This window comes from Mesocricetus auratus, unplaced genomic scaffold, assembly GCF_017639785.1.
Source record: "Mesocricetus auratus isolate SY011 unplaced genomic scaffold, BCM_Maur_2.0 Super-Scaffold_100006, whole genome shotgun sequence".
NCBI lineage: Eukaryota > Metazoa > Chordata > Mammalia > Rodentia > Cricetidae > Mesocricetus > Mesocricetus auratus.
In genome coordinates, this window is record NW_024429190.1 from 9,836,600 (window position 1) to 9,861,121 (window position 24,522).

General features: G+C 51.3%; 1 protein-coding gene across 1 annotated transcript; it reads left to right on the forward strand.

The window, feature by feature from the left end:
* The first annotated feature begins 1,413 nt into the window (after positions 1 to 1,413).
* Npc1l1 (NPC1 like intracellular cholesterol transporter 1) lies at positions 1,414 to 21,307 on the forward strand. The gene is given in 19 exon segments (NM_001281376.1): positions 1,414 to 1,464; positions 2,094 to 3,625; positions 6,169 to 6,269; positions 6,829 to 7,001; positions 7,224 to 7,352; positions 7,804 to 7,986; positions 8,543 to 8,657; positions 8,820 to 8,947; positions 9,505 to 9,642; positions 9,856 to 9,945; positions 13,106 to 13,296; positions 13,477 to 13,601; positions 14,048 to 14,174; positions 14,339 to 14,394; positions 17,443 to 17,593; positions 17,850 to 18,081; positions 18,254 to 18,367; positions 18,448 to 18,610; positions 21,120 to 21,307. Coding segments are annotated over 19 exon segments (3,987 nt in total).
* The last annotated feature ends 3,215 nt before the right edge of the window (positions 21,308 to 24,522 follow it).

Sequence of the window (24,522 nt, forward strand, 5' to 3'; positions counted from 1 at the left end):
CTGAAATTCACTCTATAGACCAGGCTGGCCTTGAACTCACAGAGATTTGCCTGCCTCTGCCTCCAGAGAGCTGGGATTAAAGGCCTGCACTACTATGTCCCTATCAGTAACTTCTTGTTACCAGAGTTTGTGACGTGAAAAAGCATTGTCTACATGTTCCAAAGTTCAGGCTTTCAGGAGTGTCCTCCATCAATGACTTGCAGGTGCTGCACCCTTATCCGCCGGAGGGTACTCTCTAGGCCGGGTCCCTCTGTGTCCTGGAGATCTCAGGGACAGGGGCTGTTCTTACACATCGTGACCAGTTTCCCCGTATCCCATGGTTCTTTGCTGGCTCACCCCACTGCTGTCACCTGAAGCCACCTGTCCTAGCATACGTGTCTCAGGTTCTGCACTTGGGAGATCAATGAGGACACTAAGATGAAACAGAGATGAGCAGATACCATCCAGGGAGTAACAAGAGAGCCATGAGGTGTTGGTGGGGTTATCACTGCCTCTGCTCAGCCTCTGCTGTGTCCTGCCGAAGCGTGGGCAGCTCCCCTCTGAGGCAGCCAGACTCCATGGATAATGAGGAACAGGCCCTCCCTGCAGCTGTCTCGGGAGGTACCCTCACGCACGAGTAGCCATGCAGCGGTGATCAGCAGCTCAGCTTTGGTAGTAGGGGCCAAGGTCCCGGCCCATCTTGGTGATAGCAAGAGCCCAAGGAAAGACTGGAGGACTTCCACCGTGTGCCTGGGCCCAGATTGCCTAACCAGAGTCGTTCAGTGGACTAGGCCAGGGTCAAGGAAGAGACAGAGAAGAGTGGGGAGGAGGGGTGAAGGGATCAAAGGAATCTCTGGCCTCCGTCCCCGCCAGATCCCTAAGGGACTTTTGTCACTGAACCGCTTTACCCTCAGTGTCCCTGAATTATCTGGGTGCTAATATCAATTAATCAGTTGCTAGGGTGACAGAGAGACTATACTTGATGCTGGTCTCAAGAGGCGATGGGTCAGAGTGCAGGCTGGAGGCCAAGCCCAGGATGATGTTGACAGGCCGCAGCTCCATTTAGCCCCCAAGGCCAAAACCAGGCCAGCGCCTGGTCTAGCAGAAGTGCAACCCTGCCTTTCTTGCCCAGCTGGCTCAGGCCACATTAGCCTTCAGCTGCACCAGGAAGCGAGGGGGGACCCCAGCACCTCCACCAGGAAGCTCACCTAAGAGGGGGGTACATGGAATGGAGCCATCTGATAGGAGGGGACAGAGTATGTAAATCATTAACCAAAAGGGCACAGCCCTGTTTGTCCTAACCCTGCCAGAGGAGGGCCGTCACTAGAAGGAGGCGGCTGCCTTAATGTGCCACCCCGGGAGCCAGTCCTCAGCCTTCCCCAGCTGTCCCTGAGGCCAGGCCCCACTTCTCCTTGGTCACGTCGCGGCCCTAGGATGGCAGCTGGCCTACAGAGATGGCTGCTCTGGGCCCTACTCCTGAATGCGGTGAGTCCGTTGCTCATGGCTACTTCTTAGTGCCTCCCGTTAGGGCAAAGCAAGCTGGCGGCTAATAGTGAGGGAAGGTCACGTAGCTGCGGTTGGTTTCCCATGCCCACAGAGAAGCGCTGGTGGGGGGGGGGGTCTCCAGGTCAAAGGACTGGAGGGACAGAGGGTCAGAGAGGCAAATGGATGGGGTCTTTGCCTGCTGTTAAGTGGGGAGGCAGAGCCCGGGTGAACATCAGCTGAAATAGCCTGGGTTTGGGAGGAGGTCTTGTCACCATCCTTGCTTGCTCTCAGACATGGGTGATAGCATTTGGTTTTGCAGGGTGTGCATAGGCGGCTCTCGTACAGATCTTCACCAGTGGCCCTGGCTGCAGTGTGGAGCACAATCTAGAGATTCAGGCTGACAGCGACAGGGGCCCCTCCACCTGGCATGTCCTTCTGAAGTCACACTCTGTCAGATCTCTTCCCTTTTTTGAATAACCCCATCTCTAGCCATTGAGCGAGTGTCCCTCCACTGGCACCCTAAGCATAGCACACACCCCATGAACCTCCCCATAGATTTCCCAGTCCCCCACTTGATGTCCTTCCTTCCCGGGTTCAGGGCTTATGGGTGCTATTGGTCTTCTCTGCAGGCCCGGGGTGAGATACACACACCCATTCATAAAGCTGGCGTCTGTACCTTCTATGAAGAGTGTGGGAAGAACCCAGAGCTGTCTGGAGGCCTCACGTCACTGTCCAATGTATCTTGCCTGTCTAACACCCCAGCCCGCCGTGTCACAGGTGACCACCTGACCCTCCTTCAGCGCATCTGCCCCCGCCTGTACAATGGCCCCAACAATACCTATGCTTGTTGCTCCGCCCAGCAGCTAGTGGCATTAGAAAAGAGCATGTCTATCACCAAGGCCCTCCTCACCCGCTGCCCAGCCTGCTCTGACAATTTTGTGAGCTTGCACTGCCACAACACCTGCAGCCCTGACCAGAGCCTCTTCATCAATGTCACCCGTGTGGTTGAGCAGGCGGACCCTCAGCAGCCTCCAGCTGTGGTGGCCTATGAAGCCTTTTACCAGAGCAGCTTTGCAGAGAAGGCCTATGAGTCCTGTAGCCGGGTACGCATCCCCGCGGCTGCCTCACTGGCTGTGGGCACCATGTGTGGGGTGTATGGCTCTGCCCTGTGCAATGCCCAACGCTGGCTCAACTTCCAGGGAGACACAGGGAACGGCCTGGCTCCTCTCGACATCACCTTCCACCTCGTGGAGTCCGGCCAGGCCCTGCCAGATGGGATGCAGCCTCTGAATGGGGAGATCACGCCCTGCAATCAGTCGGAGGGTGTAGAGTCGGCTGCCTGTTCCTGCCAGGACTGTGCAGCGTCTTGCCCTGTCATTCCGCAGCCCTCAGCCCTGCCCCCTTCCTTCTACATGGGTAAAATGCCTGGCTGGCTGGCTCTCATCATCATCTTCTGTGCGGTCTTCGTGCTGCTCACAGCTGTCCTTATATATCTTCGAGTGGTTTCCAATAGGAGCAGGAGCAAGAAAACAGGCCTCCAGGAAGCCCCGAACCGCCCTCCTAAGCGCAGATTCTCACCTCACATCGTCCTTGGCCGGTTTTTCCAGAGCTGGGGCACAAGAGTGGCCTCATGGCCACTCACTGTCTTGGCGCTGTCCTTTATGGTTGTGATAGCCTTGTCAGTGGGCATGACCTACATAGAACTCACCACAGACCCTGTGGAACTGTGGTCAGCCCCCAAAAGCCAAGCTCGGAAAGAGAAGGCTTTCCACGACGAGCATTTTGGCCCCTTCTTCCGAACCAACCAGGTTTTTGTGACAGCTCGGAACAGGTCCAGCTATAGATATGACTCCCTGCTGCTAGGGCCCAAGAACTTCAGTGGGCTCCTGTCCCTGGACCTGGTGCTGGAGCTGCTGGAGCTCCAAGAGAGGCTTCGACACCTGCAGGTGTGGTCCCCTGAGGCACAGCGCAACATCTCCCTGCAGGACATCTGCTATGCCCCCCTCAAACCGCACAACACCAGCCTCTCCGACTGCTGTGTCAACAGTCTCCTTCAGTACTTCCAGAACAACCGCACGCTCCTGCTGCTCACAGCCAACCAGACGCTCAATGGCCAGACTTCCCTGGTGGACTGGAGGGACCACTTCCTCTACTGTGCAAAGTGAGTAGATCTGAGGAGAAAGGGTGCTGCTATGCCCCTCCCCCTGAACCAGGTCAGAAACCTGTTCCATCCTTCAGAGTCAGGGAGAGCCCCAGTGTTGCACATCGGGACCATTGTACGCCTGAGTCTATTTGAGTCCCTTGGAGCTCCCTTCCATGTGATGCTTGGTCCCCGCAGCGCAGTTGTCTTAACAGTCAGTCCTTCCTGCTCCAGTCCATATGGCCTCTCTTTCCATGATGCCCCTGGCTGAGGTCTTGTTATTTTATTTCACGTACACGGATATTTTGCCTGCATGTATTTATGTGCATGGTTTATATATGATCCTGATGCCGCAGAGGCCAGAAGAAGTTTCTAGATTCACAGGAACTGGAGTTAAGGTCAGTCGTAAGCAGTCAGGTGGATCCTGGGAACCGAACACTGGCCTGTGCAAGAACAGCACTTAACCACTGAGCCCTCTCACCTGTCCTGGTGCAGTCTTAGAGTAAATCTCAAGGTGATGGCTCAGGTAGTGCTTGTGCTTGCCCTGTTTTGCTTTCCTGACTCTGTCAGGACCTATAGCGCCTTTGGTTGCCTAGGGATTGGCTAGAAATAAGTTCATCTGGGCTTGGCCAAGACTAGTCTCTGGCCCCAGGCATCAGGCCAGGTGTTTGAGGGCAGTTTCATCCGTACCCCGATGCCGTTGAGATTCTGTTTCTGGCTCTGTCCATCTTGAATGGTATGAACGGGATACCAGCAAGGCCACTGGGCCACTGGGACGGTGGTGACAGGGCAGCAGTAGTGGATGCTCCTGGAGGACGACAGGTCCCAGACGGCCTTCTCCCCACCCTGGCCACACCGAGGGCAGTGAGGGTTGCAGCAGCCAATGGCGTGAGTGCTGTTATGAAAACTGTCTTCGCCGGGCGTTGGTGGCGCACGCCTTTAATCCCAGCACTCGGGAGGCAGAGGCAGGCGGATTTCTGTGAGTTCGAGGCCAGCCTGGTCTACAGAGCGAGTTCCAGGACAGCCTCCAAAGCCACAGAGAAACCCTGTCTCTAAAAACCAAAAAAAAAAAAAAAAACTGTCTTCACCTTGCAGATCCCAGGCCTCACATTCTGTAAGGTCCACTAGGTTAAAGGAAAAAGACTCTGCTGCTTCTCCCTGCTACCGACTGTCTGTCCTCAGCTGAGTGTCTGTGCTATCCCTCAGATACAGCAGAATGGAGAGGTTGTTGAGAGGCATCAGGGATCAGCCGTCCTAGACATTGTGTGCTTTTTTTTTTTTTGCTGTTGTTGATTTTGGTTATGTTTTTTGTTTGTTAGTTTGTTTTGTTTTGTTTTTTTTTGGGTTTTTTTGGTTTTTCGAGACAGGGTTTCTCTGTGGCTTTGGATGCTATCCTGGAACTCACTTTGTAGACCAGGCTGGCCTCGAACTCACAGAGATCTGCCTGCCTCTGCCTCCCGAGTGCTGGGATTAAAGGCGTGCGCCACCACCGCCCGGCTAGTTTGTTTTGTTTTTTAAGGCAGGGTTTTTCTGTGACTTTGGAGGCTGTCCTGAACTAGTTCTTGTAGACCAGGCTGGTCTCGAACTCGGACTCAAGGTATGCACCACCACCGTCTGGCGTTTTTTTTGTTTGTTTGTTTTACGAGACAGAGTTTCTCTGTATTGTTTTGGAGGCTGTTAGACCAGCCCAGCCTCGAACTCACAGAGATCCGCCTGCCTCTGCCTCCCAAATGCTGGGACTCAAGGCATGCACCACCACCACCTGGCGTTTTTGCTTTGTTTTAAGATAGACTCACACATTTGAATTCAAAGTCACGCTCTTCCCTTACCCTCCCGAGTAATGGGGATTACAGCCCAATGCTATCATGCTTGGGTTGTACCATCTTTATTTTTATTTTGAACACTCACAACTCTTGGTGAGCTGATTCTGCTTATTTCATAGACTGAAAAATTCAGGTTCAGAGTGGTATGGCAAGCTGCTTAAGGTCACACAGCCCTTTGTCTTTCTTAGATGGTGCTGTTGACCGATGAACTCCTCAGAGCTGAGAATATGTGTAAAGAGCCTTGGGGAGGCATTCTGCTCTGTCTCCACAGAGATGTGCTCTGTAGAAAGGGTTTAGTTGAAGGGGACAAGTCTGTCCAAGGGCACTGGCTGTAGACACGTGGCTCTGAGCTCCAGGGCCCGACTCAACCGTTGGAGGGTTTCAGGCTCTGGGAGGGAGGAAACGAAGACCAGCATGGGGACCTGAGCAGGGTATGGTCACGGCTCAAACCTGGGCTCACCACCTAATTGTGATGCTCATTTGGCACCGGGGTGATGACAGGTCTGGAAGGCTTGACTATGTGAGGGGACATGTGAAGCACAGAGTACATATAGTACCTGTTCCAGGTATTCACCCTGCCCTACCAGGGCAGCCCGACCCCATTCTGTGGGTAACCTCATGAGGCCACCTTGTGGAAAGTCCGGCCAGGCCGTCTGAAGCCATGGCTCCTCCCTCAGGGAGCCGAGGGCCGGTGGCAGGCAGGGACTGGAAAGCGTCTTTCCCTTTGTGGTTTTCCTCTAGTGCGCCTCTCACGTTCAAAGACGGCACGTCTCTGGCCCTGAGCTGCATCGCGGACTATGGGGCCCCTATCTTCCCCTTCCTTGCTGTCGGGGGGTACCAAGGTAAGTGAGGTAGGCCCTGGAAGACAGTGAGGGGACAGTTTTAGGGCAGGAATAGTAGGCAGAAGGGAGAGGCCCTGTGATGGGTGTTTCCAGTTCCTGGGGCCTGGCGTAAGGGGGCCGTAGAGGAGACTTTCTGCCTCCCTTTGATACTTCCCCTCTGTCCTTCCCTCCCTCCCTCCCTCTCTCCCTCTTCCTCTCTCTTTCTGATTTATCTTATGTATATGAGTGCTCTATCTGCATGTACACCTTTATGCCCGAAGAGGGCATCAGATCCCACTATAGATGGTTGTGAGACAGGCAGAATTGAACTCAGGACCTCTGGAAGAGCAGCCAGTGCTTTTAAAGGCTGAGCCATGGCTCCAGCCCCTCCCCTCATCTCTTAATGTGGCCCGGGAGCTCTGGTTTTGCGCCTTTGGCTGGGAAAGGGAACTGAGCATGGGATCAGGCCGCTTGGAGTGAGGAAGCAGGGGAGGAACCGGGATGCCAAGGAGAAGGCTGCAGCTTGAGGGGAGGAGGGAAGGGTGCTTTCGGAGGGAGGCTCAGAGCTTTCTCTTCCCAGGGACGGACTACTCTGAGGCAGAGGCGCTGATCATAACTTTCTCTCTCAATAACTACCCTGCTGATGATCCCCGCATGGCCCAGGCCAAGCTCTGGGAGGAGGCTTTTCTGAAGGAAATGCAAGCCTTCCAGAGCAGTGTGGCTGACAAGTTCCAGGTTGCATTCTCAGCTGAGGTAAGGACCCTCAAAGTTCCTGGCTCTACGCTTGCAATCCCTAGTAGTCTTGGGTCAGTTCCAGTCAAATCCATATCCTGGCTCTACTTGTTCCTGAATGGCCCTGGGCAGTGACAGCCTGTGCCCACTCCCATATGGTGTCTGCAGTTCCCCAGAGCACGCAGTGGGCCATTAAACGAAGAAACCCAGTATGTGGTCAGTGACCTGCTTGTGTGCCCATAGCGCTCTCTGGAGGATGAGATCAACCGCACCACCATCCAGGACCTGCCTGTCTTCGCCATCAGCTACATTATCGTCTTCCTGTACATCTCTCTGGCCCTGGGCAGCTACTCCAAATGGAAGCGAGTAGCGGTGAGAGTGGGAAGGGGCACAGTAGGGGGGACTCAGAGTCTAGGGCATCCCTGGAAGGGGCTTCTTAGTATAGCAAGTGGGACAGACCCAAAGGGAAGATCTCACAGGGCAGTACTTCTCAGATGCGCTCTGTGCTGAAAGGCCCAAAGTCTTCTTCCTGCCCTGTGGCGTATCCCTACTGTACATGTGCAAAGCTATCATTTGAAAGGCCACTCGGAGCGATTCTAGGAAGATGCAGTCAGGCACACCTGCACTTTTGGCCTGCCCCCTAGGAGGATGGTTTAGCATAGACACTTAAATGCACATTTGTGTTCTTCACTGAGGTAGGTGGCGCTGAGCACCTGTGATCACCAAGGGTACCTGCCTGCTCCTCACCCACCCTGGGGAAGGAGTAAGGAGGATGTAGGCAGGTCCTCTGGTAGCCAACAGGCTGAGCCTAGCTGTTTTGCAGGTGGATTCCAAGGCTACTCTGGGCCTCGGTGGGGTGGCTGTCGTGCTGGGAGCAGTCGTGGCTGCCATGGGTTTCTACTCCTACCTGGGTGTTCCCTCCTCACTGGTTATCATCCAAGTGGTGCCTTTCCTGGTGCTGGCCGTGGGAGCTGACAACATCTTCATCTTTGTTCTTGAGTACCAGGTAGGGGGAAAGGGGTTCCTCATACCCACGGGCAGCTCAATGTCCTCGTTAGACAGAGCCCCACATAGAGCTGTGGGCATTCTTGCACGCTCTTCTCTGCAGGGTTATAAATAAATGTAGGAAATGGTGTAGGTTGGCACAAATCCACTCATACTATTTGTGTCATCTTGAGCTTGCTTTCAGTTAAACAGTGCACTGTCCCGTGAGCTCTCTGTATCATGTATTAGAGCTACCTCCTTCCTGCCTTTACCCTGCCGTGTGTGGCAGGCATCCCATGGTGAGCACAAACCAGAATCCATTTAGCCTCTCTTTGCTGTCAGACACTTAGTGACAAGAGTGCTCAGTCTTTTTCATAGTTTTCTAGAATGTGCCGAGTCGTTCTTTAGGCCACAACACAGAAGCAGACAGTGTGGCTGAGAGTTGTTAGTAGGCTCTTCTGTCTCCAGGAGCTCTGGCGGTTCCTTAGATTTGGCCAGGACTCTGCCACCCTGCTGCTGGCCCTTAAAGTCTGATGACCTTGGTAGACCCTGTTTATTCTGTCTCTTTTTCCACACAGAGGCTGCCTAGGAGGCCTGGGGAGCAGCGAGAGGCCCACATCGGCCGTACCCTGGGCAGTGTGGCCCCCAGCATGCTGCTGTGCAGCCTCTCTGAGGCTGTCTGCTTCTTTCTAGGTGAGCAAGGGCTGTCCCTCTTCATCCAGGAGCTGGCCGGCTAGCTTAGCCTACCGGGGCAGAGTCCTCAGAAGGCAGTGGGCATTTCCTGCTTTAAACTGTCAGTGCTGACATCTGGCCAATGATGTCAGGATGATCTGACAGACCCTGTGCCCCCAACAGGGGCCCTGACCCCCATGCCAGCTGTGAGGACCTTTGCCTTGACCGCTGGCCTTTCGATTATCCTCGACTTCCTGCTCCAGATGACTGCCTTCGTGGCCCTGCTCTCCCTGGATAGCAAGAGGCAGGAGGTAAAGCCAACTAGGCCAGGACCAAAGGACTTACCCTGACTGGGTCCCCATGTTCCCCGAAGATGTGGCATTACTGCCACAGAGGTAGCTAGGAGAGCTGGGTGGGCGGCAGAGGCATGATTTTGACAGGATGTTTGGGCTGTGTGCTCTGCAATTTCCCATAGAAAGAGACTTTATTTTTATTTATTTTTGGAAGTATCATTAAACCTCCTAAAATTATGTCAGTTTACAGGATAAATTATAAAGTCAAGCTGGTGTTTTTTTTTTTATGTTTTTGTTTTTTTGGTTGTTCGAGATAGGGTTTCTCTGTGTAGTTTCGGAGCCTGTCTTGGAACTCGTTGTGTAGACCAAGCTGGCCTTGAACTCACAGAGATCTGCCTGCCTCTGTCTCCCGAGTGCTGGAATTGGTGGGTTTTTAATGATGCAAAATTCAGTGCATGATTGAGGCATGAAATAAAAGCAACAAAAACTGCAGCGGCCATCTCCGGGGCTTCCCTGGGTGGGGTGGTTCCAGGGGTCTGCCTTGGACCCCCTCTTGAGAGGCTGTCATCTTCCAGGCCTCTCGCCCCGACATCTTATGCTGTCTTTCACCCCGGAAACTACCCCCACCTGAACAGCAAGAGGGGCTCTTACTCCGCTTCTTCAGAAAGATATATGCTCCCTTCCTGCTGCACAGGTTCATCCGCCCTGTTGTGGTACGTGGGCTGAGGGGGCTGCACCGCTTTGGGGTAAAGACCCGCAGGAGCATGCAGGGGTGGCTGCCCAGACCCAGGGGGGGTACTTGGGGCTCGAGTTTGAGTCTGTCCAACAGCAGGATGTTTCCCAGAATGCCCAGCAAAGCCGGGCAGGTTTGAGGGAAGATGGAGGCTGTTTGGGGAGAGGGTCTCACGCGCCAGTTTCTCCCTCAGCTGCTGCTGTTTCTGGCCCTGTTTGGAGCAAATCTCTACTTAATGTGCCACATCAGCGTGGGGTTGGACCAGGAGCTGGCCCTGCCTAAGGTGAGTGGCCTTTTCTCAGGTCCTGAGACCTGGGAGGGGCAGCGGTGCTGGGGGTGGCGCGGGGCGGGGGGGGGAGGTTGCGATGCGACAAGGCTTGGCTCCCTGCAGAGTTGCTCTCAGGGGGCCCTGAGAGAGGACCCGCGTCCATATTTGTAAAGTGCATGGACTGAGTGTTGGCTCAGGCCACAATGGACGATCTGCATCCGAGGGTTCTCCATGTGGGTCTCCACACAGAGGGACTGCCGTCCTTCTACGTGAGTTCCTCACTAATGGTCGCTTGGGCTTTATTATTTTTGATGTGCTGGAGTGTTTTGCCGGCATGCACAAAGAAGTCAGAAAGAGGGGGTCAGATCCTCTGCGACCATAGTTACAGATGGGTGTGAGCCTCCCTGTGGATGCTGGGAATTGAACTCGGGTCCTCTGCAAGAGCAACAAGTGCTCTTAACTGCTCAGTCAACTCAGCAGCCCCAACACTTGTTATTTTCTGTGATTTTATTTCTGTGCTGGGGATCAAATTTGGGATCTCTCACTCGTTGGGAAAGTGCTTTGGCTGTAAGCATGAAGTCCTTTTATGACTTTGTTGGTCTCCTTGTTTGTTTGTTTTGGGTTTTTGAGACTGTCCTGGAACTCCTTTTTGTCTTCTTCTTTTTTTAAAAAACGACAGGCATGGCACAGGGTACAGTAGTGTCTATCTGTTTATGGTGGTGTAGCCGTGAGTCTGTAGCCCAGGCTGCTCTGGAATGCTCTGTCCTCTTGAGACTCCTGGTAGCACTGCTGCCCGGCTTTATAGTGATTTCAATTTGCATTTTCAACAACTAGAAATGTTGCACATCTTTTCATGTACATATTGATCACCTATATATCTATTTTTTGGGGGCGTGGTTTCGAGACAGGGTTTCTCTGTGTAACAGTCCTGGGTGTCCTAGAACTCGCTCTGTAGACCAGGCTGGCCTCAAATTCACGAAGATACACCTGCCTCTGCCTCCCGAGTGCTGGGATTAAAGGGGTGCACCACCACTGCCTGGCTCCTTTGCTCATTTTTGAACTGGGTTTGTGTTGGTGATGTTGCTGAGACTTAAGAGTCCCCTGTATATTCAGGAGATTGGGGCTTGTCGGAGACTTGATTATCAAATGTTTTTTTCTCTTCCTGCGGGCTGCCTTTTTATTCTAGCGGTAGTGTGACTTAGTATGTGAAATATTTAAAAATATCCACTTTTTTTTTGTTGCTTGACTTTGGTGTCAAATTCAAGGAATTGCTAAATATACAGTAATGAAATTCCTCCAGTTTCTCCTAAGTGTTTTTATAGCTTTAGATCTTATATTTAAGTCTTCAATTCATTTGCAGTTTTTTTTTTGAGACAGGGTTTCTCTGTGTAGTCCTGGTTGTTTTGGAACTCACTCTGTAGACCAGGCTGGCCTCATACTCAGTGATCCGCCTGCCTCTGCCTCCCGAGTGCTGGGATTAAAGGTGTTCGAAACCACCAACTGGCTTTGGGTTGATATTTATACGATGTGTTATGGAAGTGTCCAAATTTTAATTCCATCTAGCTTCCTCAGGACCATTTACTAAAAAGAGTAGCTTTCCTCCATAAAAGAGTTTTGGCATCCATACCAAAATCATTCAAGCATGCATGTGTGTGGATCTTCATTTTGCTCCATTGAGCTCCATGTCTGTTCCTGAGTCAGTACTACCCTGCTTTTACTCAGTGGTTAATCTCCCCTTCCTTCCTTCCTTCCTTCCTTCCTTCCTTCCTTCCTTCCTTCCTTCTTTCCTTACTTTCCTCCTTTCTTCCCTTCCTTCCTTCCTTTCTTTTTTTTCTTTCTGAGACAGGGTTTCTCTGTAGCTTTGGAGGCTGTCCTGGAACTCACTCTGTAGACCAGGCTGGCCTCGAACTCACAGAGATCCGCCTGCCTCTGCCTCCCGAGTGCTGGGATTAAGGGGTGCATCACCACTCACAGTAGTCAAATTTCAAACCAGGAAGTATGAGTCTTTCAAATTTGTTATTTGTCAAGATGTCTTGGGATATTGGAGTTCTTTAGAGATTACATTTGAATTTAGCTTGAAATTTTTAGATTTCTTCAAAAACTATCATTGGTATTTACACAGGGATTGCACTGAATCCTTAGATGGCTTTGCTTTGATAGTACTGATACTGTAACAATATTTGTCATTCAGACCCTCCACACGGCATGTGCTTCTGTTTGCTTATGTTTTAATTTCTTCTAAGAACTACATCCTCCTACACACACACACACACAGACATATATATATATATACATTTTTTTGAGACAGGGTCTCACTATGCACTGACTATGTAGACCACGCTGGCCTTGAACTCACAGAAACGGCCTGGCTCTGCCTCTCAAGTCACGGGACTAAAGGTGCGCGCCCGCACACTAGACCTAAGCCGCTGGTTCCCTGCATGCTAAGCATGCACTCTTACCCAAGCCCTCCTCTCTGAAGGACAGTTTTGCTGGGAATAAGATGCATTTTTCCGTTAGAACTCTGAATATTTAAACCCACCGTCCCAAGGTTGCTGATGAGAAATGTGGAAACGGCTGCGTTGCACTCCTTCCTCGTGAAAGTCATTTCTTGTGCTGTCTCCAATGCTCTTCGATGTTGGCTTTTGACAGTTGTAGTACAATGTGCTTTGAGCTAGATTTGTTTGCCCTTGTTCTAGTAGACCTTGCCCAAGTTCCTTTAATGTTTATATTTATGTGTCCCATCAATTTGGGGACATTTTGGCTATTATTTCTTCAAATAACCCATCTGTTTCTTTAATTTTTCTCTTTCTGAAATCCTTACAATGCACATATAGGTCTACTCGAGGTCCCGGGACCTCTCTGTGTGTATCTTGGTGCGTACTTCATGTGTGAATCAGGACCCATTTCTCGGAGTACACACTTGTGTGTGCACGGCAGTCTGTGTCTTGTGGATATGTATGCATGCACTCTGCATACTTCTGAGTAGGTCCTCTACATGGGGCTCCGAGCGTGGGTACGGGAGTGTGCAAGCACAAGTGTGCCTTCTGTTTGCACCTGTGAGTGTGCCCCTCTGTGCACGTCTCTGATCACCCCAGCGTGTGCACCTCTGCATGCACTGGGACAAGGCTGTTAGGGTGCGTAAGGTCTCCTGAGACTCAGATTCCCCTCCTTCCAGGATTCCTACTTGATTGACTACTTCCTCTTTTTGAACCGATACTTTGAGGTGGGGCCTCCCGTGTACTTTGTCACCACCTCGGGTTACAACTTCTCCAGCGAGGCAGGCATGAATGCCATTTGCTCTAGTGCAGGCTGTGACAGCTTCTCCATGACCCAGAAGATCCAATATGCCACTGAATTCCCTGAGCAGTAAGTGGTTGGTCTCCCCAACACCCTGGCCCACACCCTCTCTGCTTCCTCTCCTGTTTTCTCTTCCCGCGAGCTCTGCCTCTGCAGCTGACAGAGCCAGAGGAGGCCCTGCGCAGAGGGTCAGGAAGGAGTCCACCAGCAGGCTCACTGGCTCTACCTGCTTTCCAATGTCGGTCTCAGGTCTTACATAGGGATTGCTGCATCCTCCTGGGTAGACGACTTCATCGACTGGCTGACCCCGTCCTCCTGCTGCCGCCTTTATATCTTTGGCCCCAATACGGGTGACTTCTGTCCTTCAACTGATAGTGAGTGTGGGGCTTCGGAGTTATTGCTGCCCGTTTCAGTTTAGGGAAACTGAGGCAAGAGAAAAGAAAGGACTGGTAAGGCATTCGGTTCCCCCACCAAACCCACAGGGTCCAGGCAGGTTAGGCCTTAGGCATTCGTACTTACGTGTGCCCTGGAGTATTATGCTTTGGCTGTAGAATACCCTGGCAGTGGGCAGTGGGGTTGGGAGTGGAGATGTGGTCCTGCATGTGAGGTGATGTGTATAAGGTGTGAGAGAACCCATTTCTTGACCTAACTTCCCTGTCCTAGCAGCCTGTAGGGAGCAAGAGGGGCACACCTCCCACAACCGGGGGTGGCAGGTGTCAACCCCCCAGAGCTGGTGACTTTGGGTTGGGGCACAGAGTTGGAGTCAGAACAGGAGCTGCCTTGTCTAGTGTGCCACTGCCAGAGTCCCTCCTCTCCGCAGCTTCCTTGAGCTGTCTAAAAAACTGCATGAACTTCACTCTGGGCCCCGTGAGGCCCACAGCAGAACAGTTTCACAAGTATCTGCCCTGGTTCCTGGACGATCCACCCAACATCAGATGCCCCAAAGGGTAGGTTCAGAGTGGCTCCTGCTGGAGAGGGGGTAGACTTGTGGGTTCAGGAGATGGTGGGCACAGGGATCAGAAGTGTCCAATCAAGGCCTCCCTGGGGTTCAGTGGGTGGGTCCACATGGTCTCGTTCCCACTAAGCCTTTACTCTGGCCTGCTTTTTGCAGGGGTCTGGCAGCATATAGAACTTCCGTGAATTTGAGCTCAGATGGCCAGATTATAGGTAAGTGTGGCCTAGTTTGGGGAGGAGGTCCCAAGTCAGCTAGTTGCTTTAGAATCCTCCAAGACATATGCACATCTATGTATGTGTCTGGTGTGTGTGTGACTGTCCTGGGTTGTGAAGACACCTACCTGCTTCACAACTCCGTAAGCTAGGACTCACCCATTCTTTCATGGCCATGGCCACTGTGAATGTGTGACAGCCTTTCTAATAGCTCAGGTCACACTTGGGAACCACCCAGCTCAACACATATGCACTCATGTGTGTGTCGTATGGCTACACGTGGTAGGGCCTCTGTGGAGGGAGTCCCAAGAGCCATGAACAGTACCAAGGGGGATGGAGTCGGACTGGGGAAGCTGCGGGGGGGGAGAGGGACCCTGGGCGGTGACATGCTAGACAAGGCAGCTCCTGTTCGGACTCCAACTCTGTGCCCCAACCCAAAGTCCCCAGTTCTGAGGGGTTGACAGCGTGTTGTCCGAGTATCACAGCGGGTAGCAGAACCAGACAGCTGTCTGCATGAAGGGAGCCAGCTGTGGTTAGGTCTGTGCACACCGGTGTTGGTACCCTGGTGGAGTTGGCATCAAGATGGGGGAGCTTTGAATGAATTCACTTTTTTACAGAGACAACTCAGGGCCGGAATTATTAGCTACAAACCCTAGCACACTTATTCCACCCTCCCAGCTAACTCTTCTATGAAGTTCCTCTCTTCCAAGAAGGCAGCCCACCTTACCCTGGTCCTCATATTACGGCATGCAGAACCCATGTGGTCAAAAGTCAGTGGGGTGTCAAGGACAGAGGAGTGGGTTACTTCTTGGAGGGAACCCTGCCCCACATAACCCAGGGTAGGTCTGCATCCACCACAGACCTAAATATCCTACAGCAGCAGCTTTTCAAAGTGAGTGCCCCCCCCACAACAGTATCAGATACATCAGGAAATCGTTAGATATGCCCAAGCCTTGCCTGAGACTTGCTAGGCCATATCTCTGGATGGGGATGACCATCCCTCTGCTGTGAACTACCTGTAGGTGCTCAGAGGTCTGGCATCAGGTTCCACAGGCATCTAGTATGTTAAGTCTGTGTGTCTCATCTGTCTCTGTTTTCCCTGTGTGTGTGTGGGCCTCCTTTCTATTGCTGACACAACGCCTACTGAACACAATCAGCAGGCTCCCTGAGTCACAGCTCTAATAATGCAGCCATTTTGGTTTGCTTGTCTTCCTTTCTGGTCTGTTTGTATAGGAACAGGCAAACTGAAAACTTAATTTTTTTTGTTTTGGTTTTATGAGACAGGGTTTCTCTGTTTTGTTTTGGAGGCTGTTGGTCCAGCCTGGCCTCGAACTCACAGAGATCTGCCTGCCTCTGTCTCTGGAGTGCTGGGATTAAAGGTGTGCGCCACCACCGCCCGGCAACTTAGTTTTTTTTGAGACAGGGTCTCACGTAGCCCACATTAGTCTAAGTTCTATGAGTTCTATGTAGTATGGAACTCCTGATCCTCCTGTCTCCCAGGTACCGGGACCATAAGAATGAAGCACCACACTTCAAAACAAAACAAAACAGGTTGAGTTTTTGTTTAAAAATCCAGTGCATGTTTTGAAAGCACACAAAGGAGGATTTGGTTTCACCAGGGAGATCTCTTAGTTTTACTTTTTGAGACAGTAACTCACTCTCTAGCCCATGAAAAAGCTTGCAGTAATTTTCCTACCTTAGCCTGCTGGGTACTGGGATTACAGGTGGTATAGAGGGGTGAATTTTTTTTAAGGTTTATATATTATATATACAGTGTTCTGCTTGCATGGCTGCCTGCAGGTCAGAAGAGGGCATGAGACTTCATTATAGATGGTTGCGAGCCACCACGTGGTTACTGGGAATTGAACTCAGGTCCTCTGGATGAGCATCCAGTGCTCTTAACCTCCAAGTCATCTCTCCAGCCCCCCAGGGGTGATCTTTTAGGCTTCATCTGTCAAGGCTAGTCCTGGGTCTCAGAGAGTAGCAGGAGCAGCTACGTGTGTGTGCGCGCGCACATGTATGTGTGTGTGTGTGTGGTGTATGTGGGTATATGTGTGTGTGTGTGTGCGCGTGGTGTGTGTGTATGTGTGGTGTGTGTATGTGTGGTTTGTGTGTGTATGTGTGTGTGGTGTGTGTGTATGTGTGTGGTGTATGTGTGTGTGTTGTGTGTGTGTATGTGTGTGTGTGTGCATATGTGTGGTGTGTGTATGTGTGGTTTGTGTGTGTATGTGTGTGGTGTATGTGTGTTGTGTGTGTGTGTGTGTGTGTGTGTGTGTAGGAGCTGATGCAAAGTGCAAATGCAGGCCTTGGGCTTGGAGAGATGACTCAGAGGTTCAGAGCTCTGGCTGCTCTTCCAGAGGACCCAGGTCTGACTCCCAGCACCCATATGGCTGCTCATAACAGCCTTGAACTCTAATTACAGGGGATCCCATGACCTCTTCTGTCTTCTATGGGCACCAGAATTCATGTGCTCAGACATACATGCAGTCAAAGCACTCATACATATTAAAACTAAATAAGAAATGTGCCAGGCATTGGTGGCACACGCCTTTAATCCCAGCACTCGGGAGGCAGAGGCAGGTGGATCTCTGTGAGTTCCAGACCAGCCTGATCTACAAGAGTGAGCTCCAGGACAGCCTCCAAAGTCACAGAGAAACCCTGTCTTTTTTTTTTTTTTTTTTTTTTTTTTTTTGGTTTTTCGAGACAGGGTTTCTTTGTATTGTTTTGGAGGCTGTCCTGGAACTCGCTCTTATAGACCAGGCTGGCCTCCAACTCACAGAGATCCGCCTGCCTCTGCCTCCTGAGTGCTGGGATTAAAGGCGTGCGCCACCAACGCCCGGCTGAAACCCTGTCTTGAACCCCCTTCCCACCAAAAAAAAAAAAAAAATTAAGAAAATGCAGGTCCCTTGCAGAAAATTGGTTAGGAATTTCAGGTGGTGCTGGCAGAGCCCTAACCTAGTCTGATCACATGTCTGTGTCACTGTCTTTGGGACATGGGAATGGTTGTGACCTTTGACCCTCCTTCTCTCATGTGCTGGGGTCATTCAGCCTCCCAGTTCATGGCCTACCACAAGCCGCTCAGGAACTCACAGGACTTCACAGAAGCTCTCCGGACATCCCGATTGCTGGCAGCCAACATCACAGCTGAACTACGGAAAGTGCCTGGCACAGCCCCAGACTTTGAGGTCTTCCCCTACACGTGAGGACTGGGGGGCTGGGTCAGGGATGTGGGAGGTAACAGTTACACGAGCGATGCTGGGGGCTGCAGGCTTTTGGGTGATGTTGAGAGATGAGGACCACCTTCGTCTCAGGTGTCTCCTGGGGTAGCTTGGGGCTTGTCCATTCCTTCCACGTGTCAGCACCCAACTCAAGCCCGAGCCTCCCGTCTTCCTTCTGAGTGGGATGTCCTTCCCACCTAATGGCTGGTGCCGTGACCACACCCTGCTCTGCGGCAGGATCTCCAACGTGTTCTACGAGCAGTACCTGACTGTCCTCCCCGAGGGCATCTTCACACTGGCTCTCTGCTTCGTGCCCACCTTCGTCGTCTGCTACCTCCTGCTGGGCCTGGACATGCGCTCAGGCATCCTCAACCTGCTCTCCATCATCATGATCCTTGTGGACACCATCGGGCTCATGGCTGTGTGGGGCATCAGCTACAATGCTGTGTCCCTCATCAACCTTGTCACGGTAACCCACAGAACAGGCCACAGATGGCCTTTGGCGGCTGGGGGCGGGGTGTCTGAGCCCACAAGCCACCCCAGTTCTGTGTAGGCTCTAGACGCCTGCAGGGCTTCCTTTCTTGTCCCCCCCCCCCCCGGTCTCCTGTCTTGCCAGCTGAAGTTCTGCTCTCTGCCTACAGGCAGTGGGAATGTCTGTGGAGTTCGTGTCCCACCTCACCCGGTCCTTTGCTGTCAGCACCAAGCCCACCCGGCTGGAGAGGGCCAAGGATGCCACCGTCTCCATGGGCAGTGCGGTGAGCGTGCTCCACCCTGTGCTCCACCTGACCGCTTATGTCCCGCCTGACTCTAACTGTAACCCCCCAACCCCTGCCAGGTGTTTGCTGGCGTGGCCATGACCAACTTCCCAGGCATCCTCATCCTGGGCTTCGCCCAGGCCCAGCTAATCCAGATCTTCTTCTTCCGCCTCAACCTCCTGATCACCTTGCTGGGCCTGCTGCACGGCCTGGTCTTCCTGCCGGTTGTCCTCAGCTATCTGGGTGAGTACCCAAGCCCACCTTGCCAGCCAGGATGTCACGGTTAGGAGTGTCAACCAAAACGGTGCCTGCTCCCTTGGAAGACTCATGGAGTCTGGGCCAAGATCTCTGTTAACTGTGTCTTAGACGCTGTGTGCCCGGTCGCACTTTTCGGTTGGACTTTTAGACATGACCTTTGTACACACACACACACACACACACACACACACACACACACACACACACACACTGTTGTTTCTGGTGCTTCTGGAGATGAAACCCAGAATATTGCACAGGCTAGGCAAGTTCTGTACGACTGAGTCACACCTAAACATAGAAATAAATATATTTACACTGAGAAATGCTGTGTGTGGGCCCACAAACATATGCAACTAAGACAAGTATCTTACAAAACAGTACTTTCTCTTAATACACAAAGCATTCTGGTATTTTTGCTTCTGTCCTATTATTGATTTGAAAATTCTCGTGTTGATCCACAAGTTTTATTTAATGATTCATTAGTGGGTAATAATTCATAGCTTGAAAACACTGTCCCATTGTATGCTCTGGAATTTTTTTTCCTTTCTTCACCTGGATAGAAGTCATGGGCAGGCAACGGGAAGCTCTTCTCTGGCATTTTATTGCCCTTAGTTGGCAGGAGCAGCAGTGGCAGAGGCGGGTGGAAACAGCAGCACCCTTTAGTCCTACTGGGTGTGCGGACCCTTAGCCCTGCAGCCTCCGAGTTACCGTTCTCAGCCCATGGCGACTTGGCTCTGGGCAGTCTGAGTTTTCAGCTTCTCTTCCGCAGCTCCTTCGAGCCTAGTTCTCTGTCCCCGCTTGTCACCTCTCTCGGTCACCCTTCTTCCTGCCATTACTGCTCTAAAGCGGCACGGTGGCTTCAAGTAGCCTGTTGCCTCGCGGCTGTCTCTGCTTGTGGAGACTGCTCGAGCCACCGGCGCAGTGAGTTCTACCCATGCTACTTGTTTCGTCCTGTTTCCAGCCCAGCCACACTTCTAAAAGGAAGTAAGAAAAGGTCTCCAAGTGCTGGAGAGATGGCTCAGAGGTTAAGAGCACTGATTGTTCTTGCAGAGGTCCTGAGTTCAATTCCCAGCAACCACATGGTGGTTTACAACCATCTATAATGAGATATGGTGCCCTCTTCTGGTGTGGAGGAATACATTCAGGCAAAAGGTTGTATACATAATAAAAATAAATAAATCTTTAAAAAAAAAAAAAGGTCACCCAAGCGGTGGGCACCCAGGAGGCCTGATGTTGCAACACCAGGGGCAGCCCACAGAACTGCTTGTAGACTTTGAGCAGCTTGCTTATAGCAAGAGAAGGTGTGTTTTGGCCAATCACAATTTATATGTTTGGAATCACAGTCTTGCCTCTTAGCATCAATTGTAGTCATCGAGGTTCTGTTTTGGGTAAATAGAAGCATCAATCACTTGGCTTCTGCTTTCGGCCAATTACAGCCTTGCCTCCTAGCATCAGTTGCAACAGTTCTCCGGCTATACCACCAGGGGGCGTGTTCATCTTACGGCAGGTGCAGGCATAAGAGCTGTTTGGCTGATTTTTCTCAAGGCAAATAGAATAGCAAGGAAGAATCCCACAGCTGCTGCTTAGGCAGGCAGATTACCCCATCCTGCAACATCTTTGCTTATTTACAGGGACATGAACGTCAGAGGGAGTGCTTTCAATATAATTGAAAGAACTTATTAGAACTAATAATTTTAGTAGAATGGTGCTTCACAGTGCTTACTTAACCCCCGAGTACCCTAGGGAGAAGTGTGTTTCCCTCATCTGTCTCATTTCCTCCATTGCTTACTTGGGTGGCTTGCAATTGTTGGTCATTAGATTATTTCTGACTCTATACTCCTGTTGCCAGCACTGCAGTGACTGAATCTTTGGACTTGTCATCCAATATTTTCCTAGAGAAAACCTAGGAGTGTTGCTTATTAATGCTAGCTGTTAATTCTTGTCACAAAGTCAGTTTAATTTTTTTTTGATGCTAGAGTCACCTATAGGACCTCACTGGCCATCTTTGGGGAGGAGAATGTGTGTGTTGGGGACAGTAAGGAACAGTCTGGGAGATATTCCAGCCATGGGCTGGGAGTTTCTAGACCGATAGGGACTTGAAAGCTTCCCATCATCCTCAGTGCTGTAGCTGCAGCCAGGGACTCCCCTGAACTAGGGCTGTGCAGGCCCAGGAAGGCACACGGTGAGCGCAGAGCCCTACTCCTGACTGCCCTGTGCCTTGGGCTTGTGGCACACGAGGGTTGCTTGTGGCGTCAGTACCAGACTGTCCCCGGAAGAAAGGGAGTGAGGAACTGGGTGACAGGGATCCCCTTGAGAGAGCATGCCTGCCAAGGCAGGCTGGCGAGGGCGTGGAGATGCCAGCTGAAATGGCTGTTGGTAGGGTGAAGCACGGGCAAGGAGCCCAGCCCACATTTTCCAAATTTGGGGTCCTGGCTGTGGTGCCATCTGCATGCCTCTCTGACCGTGGGTGTGTGTTCTGTTTTCTCTCCTGCAGGACCCGATGTGAACCCAGAGCTGGTGCTGGAGGAGAAACTAGCTACGGAGGCAGCGGTGGCCCCAGAGCCTTCCAGCCCGAAGTACCCCTTCCCTGATAATGACTATGTTAATCACAGTTTTGAGGAAGCCACCCCTGGAGCTGCTGCTGCTAGTAGCTCCTTGCCTAAAAGCGGCCAAAAGTTTTAATGGAGAAGGAGGTCATCCAGGCTCTTGCTGATAAAGGACCAAAAGTTTTAATGGAGAAGGAGGTCATCCAGGCTTTTGCTGATAAGGGACCATGCAGGTCTTCCCTCTGGTTGTCCTCAAGGCCTGGGGGAAGCTGTTTCAGGAAAATGGCTGGCGTTCTGGCCATGAAGCAGCCACCAGCATTGGCAGTGGTCCTTCTGCTCCCACGCCAGGTCTCCAAGGCCTTGGTTAGTGTGGCTTTGCCTCCTCCTTCCTGGAGCTTCTGAGGGCACGATTATCTATGGCTCAGTCAGGGTAAATATTTCACACCCAGCTTTTCCTTCCCTTAATCAAAAATACCTCTAGGGGCTGGAGAGATGGCTCAGTGGTTAAGAGCACTGACTGCTCTTACAGAGGACCTGGGTTCGGCTCTCAGCACCCACATGGTGGCTCACAACCGTCTAAACTCAGTTTCAGGGCTTTGACACCTTCTTCTGACCTTCACAGGCACCAGGAGTATGTGGTGTGAGTGTGTATGTTCAGGCAAAACACTCATACACACAAAAGAAACAAATACTTCCTTTTTATTTTTATTCTTCAAGGCAGGGTTTTTCTCTGTGTAACTTTGTAGACCAGGCTGGCCTGGAACTCACAGACATCCACCTGTCTCTGCCTCCCTAGTGCTGGGATTAAAGGCGTGCGCCACCATTGCCCAGCTTCAAACAAATAAATCTTTAAAAGATTAAAAAAACATCTCCAGGGCCAGTGAGATGGCTCAGTGGGTGAAGGTGATTGCCGTGAAGCTTGATTACCTGGAACTCACACGATGGAAGGAGAGAACCAATTCTCCCAAGTGCTCCTCTGGCTTCCACGTGCACGTGGTGGCACCCCACCCCCACACAATAGATAGGTAATAAAATGTAATGTAAAATTTTAATAATAATAAAAATAATAAAATCTCCATGCTGGGATGGGGCTGTAGCCTAGCGGTGGAGCAGTAGCGTGTGTGCGCACGAGGGGCTAGGCTCAGTCTCCATCACTTCAGAAGAGAGTGGGTGAAAGAGCGCGCCAACCTTGTCCCTAGCTTGTTACCACTCCCTGTAACATTAACTGCCTTTGTTTAACAGCACCTGTGTGCACATTAAAACCAAATCTCCATTTCACAACAGCAAGTCTTTTACCATCGCGTCCTGAGAGCAGAGAGTGACCCCACCTTGGGCTCTGACATTGTAGGAGACCAGGAAACGCAAAGGGCATCCACTGTTCTTTCTGGCCTGAGGAGGAGGTTCTCACAGCACTTTGGTAGTGCTTGACCTCACGTGGAAAAATGCGTTCGTGTAGCCTCTAGATTCAGCAACTATTAAGCCTGTTATAGCCAGTTGTGTGTCTGTCGGAAGACTGAGAGCATCTGGTATAAGCAAGTTTTCCAGGTTAGGTCTTGGGTCTGGAGCGCGGGCTCATTGGCTTCAAGCTGCCCAACCTGATCCTGGCACATCAGTTGCCACAGAGACAGAGAAGATGCCTTGCCTTGCGCTGGAGAGATGGCCCAGTGATTAAGAGCACTGACTGCTCTTCCAGAGGTCCTGAGTTCAATTCCACAGGCCAGCTCACAGCCATCTATAGTGGGATCTGATGCCCTTTTCTGGCATAAAGGTGTACATGCAGAAAGAGCACTCATATATGCAAAATAAACAAATAAATCTTAAAAAGATATCTTGTTCTTTGTGCATCACAGACTGCTTAATAAATATTTGTTGAACAGAAATGGTGTTTCCATCACATGTCCTGCTCTGGCTGCCTCTGGGATTAGGGCCATTTTTGCATATGACAGTGATACAAGTATCAGGGAGTGGTTTATGGAAATATTACCTTTTGTTCTATTTTTCCTCTCTATTTTCAAGAAAATAGCCTTGTGACATGTTCACTTGCCTTATGAGAGCCTGTGGTGGGTGGAAGTACTGCCCTTCACCGTGAGACACAGGGTTATAACACAGGCCCTTTCCCTCACCTGTGAAGCAGGCACATTTGGAGAACCTGCTGGAGAACCCCAGGATGCTCGCAAGATTGAAGGCCCATTCAGTAAACTACCTGCTCCGAAAAGGTGCTCTGCCAGGGTGAGATTGTCAAGGAACCTTCTAGATCACCTTTTGAGCCTTCTCACTCCCTGTGTCCAGCTCCTGCTTAGCTGAGGAGCAGCGGCGGCGGTTCCTCCCGTGACAGATGGAGATGAGCCCTGGAGCCCACTCTCCACGTTCTGCTCCGCCACCTCCTGTGTGCCTCACCCTACTAGCTGATCTTTACCAGGGTCACTGGCAGACCGGGAAGGATGGGAAATCTGGTTAAAGGAGATCTGCCATAGAGTAGAGGTTGAATCTCACAAGTCATGTCGTCACAGCTTTACAGCCGCAGGAGAGACAAATGGGTTTGGAGAGCAACACAGATTCTACTGACAATGACATTTCAAATCAGGGAAGAATAGAGTATCCAAGTACATGGCAAGGGAGCAGCTAGTGACTCATTTGGATCAAAGCAAAGCATCTACATGTCACAACACACCAGCAATAAAAACAGGTAAATTAACTGTCCTATGCATGCTATAAGAGAAAATCTTACTTTGTCTTATATCTAGCTGTGAACCTAACCAGTTATAACTGGCCTGGCAAGATATGTCCACAGGTACAATAGTGACATGAATGTTATAGGACTAGCCAACCAAGTTCAATTTTCTTTTTGGTTTTTACAAGACAGGATTTCTCTGTATAGTATTGGAGGCTGTCAGTCCAGCCGGCCTTGAACTCACAGAGATCCGCCTGCCTCTGTCTCTCGAGTGCTGGGATTAAAGGTGTGCGCCACCACCGCCCGGCCCAAGTTCCAATTTTTTAAAGCAGTCCTTTTCATTGTTTATTTATTGGTATGTTTGCAGATTTAACTTGCACTTATGTATTTGCACCATGTGCATCCCTGGTGGCTGCGGATGCCAGAAAAGGGGATCAGGTCTCCTGAAGCTGGAGTTACCCACTGTTGTGAACCACCATGTGGGTTCCTATGTAAGAAGAAGCAATACTCTTAACTGCTGAGCCATTTCTCCAGCCACTCCCCCCCCATAAACCACTTCATGATTGGACTTAAAGCCAGCTCTGCAAGACAGAACACATGCCTGGGACCATTAACTGGGCTAAAAAAAACATTGCAGCTGAGAAGGTCATAGGCCATAGAGGAGAACCTAGTATTATTCT